The sequence below is a fragment of the Onychomys torridus genome, chromosome X, assembly GCF_903995425.1.
Source record: "Onychomys torridus chromosome X, mOncTor1.1, whole genome shotgun sequence".
NCBI classification, from domain to species: domain Eukaryota; kingdom Metazoa; phylum Chordata; class Mammalia; order Rodentia; family Cricetidae; genus Onychomys; species Onychomys torridus.
The window spans coordinates 115,861,191-115,868,200 of NC_050466.1; the positions used below are offsets into that span (position 1 = coordinate 115,861,191).

At 40.8% G+C, this 7,010-nt stretch overlaps 1 protein-coding gene across 3 annotated transcripts; it reads right to left on the reverse strand.

The window, feature by feature from the left end:
* Nucleotides 1-261: 261 nt before the first annotated feature.
* Nucleotides 262-6,589, reverse strand: Tspan6 (tetraspanin 6). 3 transcript variants are annotated; one of them, XM_036174583.1, is made up of 10 exons: nucleotides 6,375-6,560; nucleotides 5,968-5,983; nucleotides 5,440-5,481; nucleotides 5,293-5,366; nucleotides 4,914-4,988; nucleotides 3,969-4,067; nucleotides 3,418-3,552; nucleotides 2,987-3,070; nucleotides 1,158-1,264; nucleotides 262-452 (listed from the first exon to the last, which is right to left on the reverse strand). In XM_036174583.1, the coding sequence occupies exons 1-9, from the start codon at nucleotides 6,459-6,461 to the stop codon at nucleotides 1,196-1,198; spliced, it is 681 nt and encodes a 226-aa protein (XP_036030476.1). In that variant the 5' UTR covers nucleotides 6,462-6,560; the 3' UTR covers nucleotides 262-452; nucleotides 1,158-1,195. The 3 variants fall into 3 exon arrangements, with proteins under 3 accessions (XP_036030476.1, XP_036030475.1, XP_036030477.1); XM_036174582.1 differs by lacking the exon at nucleotides 5,968-5,983 and having other exon boundaries at nucleotides 5,293-5,481; nucleotides 6,375-6,589; XM_036174584.1 differs by lacking the exons at nucleotides 5,440-5,481; nucleotides 5,968-5,983 and having other exon boundaries at nucleotides 6,375-6,404.
* Nucleotides 6,590-7,010: the final 421 nt, after the last annotated feature.

Sequence of the window (7,010 nt, forward strand, 5' to 3'; positions counted from 1 at the left end):
GCTGGAAAGAAATTATACAACATGACTCTGCCTATGAGCAGAGACTAATGAAACACTTTCCTTCTTGGTGCAGATTAGACAATCACACCACATAGTCTTGACTATTAAGAGGCCCACTCAGGGAGGCCAATTTTCTATCACATTACATCAACAGCAGATTCATATGGGTGAAATTTCCATCAACACTAAATCAAAACAGCAAATCCACAGCACTTTTCACAGTTCCCACACTGAGAAATAAAATTCAAGGGAAACATGGTATTATTTCATTACAATTTACTAGCTCTTCCAGTGTTTCAGAGACTCAGGGATATATGAATAGGGCAAAAATTGGACATAGACCACGATACACACATATCTTGACGAATCAGTCTACTGATGCTGTTTTTCAGGCTAATTAGATGCCAGTCTCCATCCAGGTGATGATGAAACTCATAAGGGTAACCTTCCACCTTAATATCCGAAAAGTAAAGAAAAAGAAAAGTTTATTTAGTTATCACCTAAATTTCATCATCTGCATTTGCCCATTCTGACCTATTCCCACTAATGATGACTTCCCCATGTACTCCCAGGCTAGGCCCCAATGAAAATATGACAGGTACACTAGAGACTAATTCAGCCAGTAACAATTGCCCCAACACCTGGTTTCTGCCTTAAGCCAGAGGAGATTCATTCATCTAAATCTAGTCTACCAAAAGTATTTTTCGACCAAGCAACACTCTTAAGCACTGATTAGGTATAGTGAATGAAAATTAAGATCTAGGGGAAATGCCAATATTAATCAAGAGCAGAACATATTTTCCCTAACACTTCACAAATCAAAGGTCAAGGTTACAGTATTTCTCCCTACTCTAGGTCAACACACATGAGAAAGGAGATTGATTGCTTGTGATCTTGGGTTGACATGTGTAGATGAGCACTTAAATTCAGACATGCTCTTTTATTGAACAAATGCTTGAAAAAGCAAGCATGGATAAGCTACATTAATACTTTCAGATCAGCCTTGCAACTAGAACCCCAACCCGCCTAAACAGTGCTTGCATACCAACAAGATATAAATAAGCTACTGGAGAAGACCTTGGAAAACTTAGTTCATAATTCATATGCACAAGCTACCATCTCAATATGAACAGGGTTAAGAACCAAACTGAACGCACCTTAAAGTTAGAGAGGAATAAGCCCATGTGGCTACTGGTTACACTATTTCATACTGATTATTTGTTATGGCACGTGACAGGCAGTAGGCGAGAAAGATTCCAATTAGCTGGAAATAAAATATGAACAAAATTAAACACACACACACACAAAGAATTAAAAAGCTCAGAATATGAATGTATTCTCATTTTATTTGTAATTCACCAATAATTTTCCTCCTTAAATTTTTTTCCACCTGACTAAGTTAGCTACTTCTGCAGTGCCTAGGTCACATTCAAAGACTCTAAAAAGCCTTTCTACTAACCATGACCCAGAACTTCACAAACAACACTAAGGGAAAACTCAAGGGTCATGGGTTAGCTACTGAAAAGAAAATGAACATATTGTTCATAATACACATCTTATCAAGTAAAATCCTAACCAATGTGGACAAGTAACTTCTTGGATGTACTTTTGCTGTCCAGTACAATAGATGTTGGCCTTATGTGGCTGCAGAGGACTTAAATGCAGTTAGAACAGCTGGAGTTTTAATTTTATCTACTCCTTAGAATGGAGGTGGCTAGTAGCTGTTATATTGGTGCAGATTTAGATAAGAAATGCTACTCTGCAAATATATTGAGACTAACATTAGTCTTACTTCTATAATGCTAAATGTAAAAAAAAAAAACCCAAAAACAAAAAAAAAAAAAACACTTTAAAATTTACTCTAAATCATACACAAATTTTTCATGCTACAGTGACCAGCGCAACTCGGGGGGAAAGAATTCAATCTATAATAGAGACTTGTATGGTCTATTTACAACCCATCAACCAGTTGCAGCTCAGGAAAGAAAGACTTATATTTTTTATTATATTAATAAAGTTTTAGAACCTTGACTGATACTGACCACAAAATAAAAGCAAGATTCCTATTAATTTATCTTTCGACCAACTATAAGGGTATTGTGTCTTCTCACAGTTAACTGCTTTCTGACAGTATGTACTGGGCCTGGGATGTGGCTCAGGGGTGGAGTGCTTGTAGAGTATTGGTAAGACTCCTGGTTCCAACCCCACACTCACTCTCCCTCTCCTCTCCTCTCCTCTCCTCTCCTCTCCTCTCCTCTCCTCTCCTCTCCTCCCCTCCCCTCCCCTCCCCCCCCCTCCCCTCCCCTCCCCCCCCCTCCCCTCCCCTCTCTCTCTCTCTCTCTCTCTCTCTCTCTCTCTCTCTCTCATGAGTGAGTGTGTGTGTGTGTGTGTGTGTGTGTGTGTGTGTGTGTGTGTGTGTGTGTTGTATACCTACTGGTAGGACTAAATTCTAAGTCTTACTTTTATAGATTCAAGGCATGATTGGTTATGACAATGAGAATTAAAATTTAGAGTTATTTGTAGTCATGTAAAACACAGGAGTCAGGAAATCCTGCACTTAAAAAATAAACTAAATAATGACTCAATTAGAAATCAAAATCAATAATATACATCCAAATGAAGTCCATGAGTTCACCATAAGCCGGAGGGTTGCTATCCTGTGATGGATGACTGACTGCTTTGTGAGAACTAGGCCTTCTCTTACATCATCTTCACTATCCAGTCCCCTGAAGCAAAACTTTCAAGTCTAAAAAGTAAAACTGAGCTGGGTGTGCTGGCACATGCCTTTTATTACATCACTTGAGAGGGCGAGGCAGGTGAATCTTCTTGAGTTCAAGGACAGCCTGGTCTATATTTTGAGTTCCAGGACAGCTAGGACTACACTGTAAGACTCTGTCTCAACAAAACAAAATCAAAAACAAAAACCAAAATCCCTTCTCTTATACCTACAAGAATGAGACATTTCAAAAGAACAAAGAAAGCTTACCTGAAAGCAAGCAACTCCAAAAGAAATTCCAGCCACGACTCCCATTTCCGACTCTATAATTGTCATTACCTTTATGAAACAACCCTAACGGCAGAGGAAAAGTTGTTCAGTACAAAACAAGAAAGCTCTGCTCTTCTTCCTGGCAATTACTACTTTGAGCAGTCAGGTGTCCACAGAACAGGTGTTGAGCGACTATTAGGCCTGGATTATCATTTGACTGAACCCTAGCCAGTTTCATCTACCCTCAGTCTCAACTAGTTCCACCATTCGGACTGTGCACTGGAAAGTCACTTGCTAGTTGTATGAAATGAAGTACCAGCTACCCCGAAAACTTCAGATATGTATATTCATGTGAGTAACACTTGTGTCCATTTTGTATTCCATTAAATCCTCAAACACCATCAAATAAAAAGTCCTAAAAGGAGCCTTACCTCTTCATTAACTTTATCTGCATCCCTGTGTGGAAAACAACCTTCCAGTTTACAGCAACTCTTGGGAAATCCTGTTTCTGAGTAATAATTGGTACCTTTCCAATCCCTGTAATTGGTGACACCACAACAATGCAACTGAAAAAAAATTTCAAAAGTATTTGTAGTCATTCATATTACTGATTTGCAGCCAAACATTTACCCTTATGTCATCTTCTATTATAGTATGTCACCCAAACAATAGGTAATATACCCGACAATCTCTCTTCTTGATGAATTCAAAAGATTGGCACTTGACTCTAACAATAAACATCAAAGTTTTCGACTGGCTTTACTGCCCTGTCATAGTTGGCACTAACAGTATTTGTCTATGATGTAAGTGGAGAGGAAGAGGACAAGGACACGTAGGTAGAATAACACATGGCTATGTGGTATCACCCCACACTAGTTTTCCATACAAGCGGGAAACAGCTGGCAGCCTAGAGCCAGCTTTTCCTCTGAAGCAATAAGGAATGTGCTTCCCTCTTGAAAAGGCACCAGCTCCACCCACTTACCGTACGTTGGATCTTGTCTACAGCTTCGCTTCTATAATCCCCCGTGGAATTGTATTCCTTCAAAGCGTTTTCATAGTTATTTTTAAAGCTGTTCTTAATCTGTATCAGAAAAGTAAAATGCCAATCAACACGCATTCAAGAAAATACTTGGATTTTTCTATAGCAAATAAGAAATTCTCATATCTGCCTAATGGTCATATCTTTGATGTGTGGTAATTAACTGTCATGGTCCAATTCTGTCTACTAAGGGATGTAGCTTGACTGAAAGGACTACTAAGCTAGATGTTACACTATAATGCCTACAAGCTAAAGGGGCTATGAGAGTATGTACTGATCCAAACGGCAGCTGTATGTTGCTTTTTCAGCCTTCAGCCTAAATATTTCCCCACGTACAAGACTGATGCCTATCCAATAGGGCTGCAACTTTTTCCTTTGGAAGACCACACTAACAGTTCAAAGGGCACTTGAATACACGCTCCCTACTTGATAAATGGCCTCACCACAGTGCCATGTTCAGCTGATTTTAATATATGACTATTAAGATTTTGATGATTTGCATTAATTATATCTATTCAAAATGTGACTTCTGGGATAGTATTAATTTTGTGATAGACTTTGTATTTTCCTTTCCTATTAGTAAAGTTATAAAGGTCCACTTGAAGAGGTGTTTGTACACCAAATTACAACTAGAAGCTAGCGTGACTGTGGTACCATTTTCTTCTAGTGATTATCATTCTACAAATTTTTGAATGTTCACTTACACTAAAAGCATGTCAGAATTTTTACTGAAAATCCACTACTGTCAGATGCAGATTGAAAACTCAGCTTGAAATATGGCTTGAAGTGGTTTTTAAAATTAATGAAAGCTGCTGAACTGTGCTACGTAATCTACCCGAGATAAGAGGGCAAATTTTAATGCAGTAGGATTTTCAAATTCAGGCTTACCTCGTGTCTGAAAACAAATCCTACAATGGCAGCAACTAGTTCGACTAAGAAAATGAGTGTCAGAAACATCGCGTACTGTGAGATAAAAATTTTAAAAAAGTTCACGTTAGTACAATAAGACTCAGCAGCTGCAGGGAGGAGGGTGGAATTCTGTGCAACCAGTTCAACATATTTTCATTGGAAAGGGCAGAGAAAGCAGGATTAAAATGTCTACTTAAATATGGAAGCCGGTAATGGGACAGTTAGTTTTTTTCATAAGGAAAGGGGAAAAGTGTAAACAGCTGTGGTCACTTCTGAGAAACAAAGATGCTAGGTAGGCTCGCACATGTAAGACTTTTCTAGGGAAACCAAGAATAGCCTAAAGAAATCAAGGACTCACCAGTTTTAACATCCATGCTGAGGCTCTACAGGTAGCAAAACAACCAAAGGTGCCCAACAGAATGATGACAGTGCCTGTGCCGATAAGCACAAAAGGGACATTGGTGGCCTTCTCATTTAAGAGGGAAAAATAATTTTCCAGGCTCACCTTGCCCCAAATGCCAACGGCAAGAAGGATAACACCAGTGATCTACGTGAGAAATCAGAGAAAGAAACAATTAGGCACCATTCAAGCTTGTATCTTCTATCACAAACTCAGTAAGTGTCTAAGACACAATGTGTGCGAGAATTAATTTTAGCAGTCTGGTTGCCACAGTGTGATGGATAGGATAAGGGGGCGGGGGAGAGCAGGTGCCCATGATGTAAGAAAGGGTTCTGCAAATAAAAGAACCTTATGGACAAGGCATCTTCTCAAAACTGCATACATCTGTTTTATTGTGTAAAGCACATACCCCATGGCATACGCGTCTAGAGATCAAAATTTCATTAAGCCATTTACTCCTGTCTGAGAAAGAAAGCCACCTTGTAAGGGGGAGGGTCAAAAGCATTTCTGGATTCCAGAAACTTCTTGCATCCCCCATCCCCAATTTAGGGATGGCCATAGGATACAAAGGGGTGGTACACAAAAGAAAAATCCAAGGATAGACTGGCAGGAATAGAATCACACCATACTTACTGTGAAAAACTCCCCTCTTATGAAGCAGTGAAAAGAGAGATATTATTATGCAAAAGACCCCTCAAAGGGAAGGAGACAAGTCTCTCGTCTCCAAAGGTTCGGAGACACCATCTGTGCTCTAGGAGCCTTAACTCCGTTCTTCATCTCTCTCTCCAACCTGGATCTCCTGAGACACCTGGGTCCCACTTCAACCAGGCACCTCACATCAAGACCCCAGAGCCAATGCTACAACGCCCCAGCTCCAATCTCAGGGACCCCAGCACTGTGGCCTAGGCCACTCGTCACCAGCGCCGGGGTCTCCAGAACCATAGCCGCCCAAACCTCATCCCATTCCAGACCTGAGGTTCTCTGCTCTGGGTCACACCCACCACCTAAGCCAGGGTTCCCCAGCCGTCCCCGTGTCTCACCCAAAAGATGAAAGTGTAGATCAAGAGAACGCTTTTGAAACAAGTAATGACTGGTTTAGTCTGCAGCCTCCGAGATGGGGACGCCATGACTAGCCCGAGACCCTGCGCCTCCGCAAGGGGCGAACACTCGAGCCAGCCAGGCGCGGGAGTTCCCGAGTTTCCCCGGAAACTGCCGAAAACTTACGAGTATCTGCTACTGAGAAGAGCCGGAAACACGCTACGATTTTCTAGAGGGTCAAGTCAGGAGGCTGTCCGGAAAGTTGCGACAATTTCGGAGCGCCCCCTGCTGGAGATTACTTATATAAAGGTTCTAGTGGAGCTTGCTGCTTTCTTTTGTTCCTCCCGTGGAATCTTTCCCACCTCCCACCCATTCGTCTCTACCGGTCTTTTTTTACTTCATCCTTAAGTTGTCTATCACTGCCCGCAGTGCTGGAAGGGCCAGCCTTCCAGGTCCCTAGTGCCCTAAAAGAAAAGAAAAAAACAGAAATTAGATTGTCCCCCACTTGGATACGATTTTTGCTTCTCATGAGAATAGGGTAGGGATATTTTCTCCTAATCAAGTTTATATTACTTACATAAAATGTACATAAGTACAAATTAATTAATGAAGTGATATAGGCACCTTAATCTCCTTTT

Excerpts from the sequence above, each read along its gene's own strand:
- Tspan6 (XM_036174582.1), bottom strand. The coding sequence starts at position 6,461 with ATGGCGTCCCCATCTCGGAGGCTGCAGACTAAACCAGTCATTACTTGT. Across the intron at positions 3,071-3,417 it reads CAGATAAAGTTAATGAAGAG|GGTTGTTTCATAAAGGTAAT; the intron begins GTAAGGCTCCTT and ends CTCTGCCGTTAG. Across the intron at positions 1,265-2,986 it reads TTGGAGTTGCTTGCTTTCAG|CTAATTGGAATCTTTCTCGC; the intron begins GTAAGCTTTCTT and ends TTTTATTTCCAG.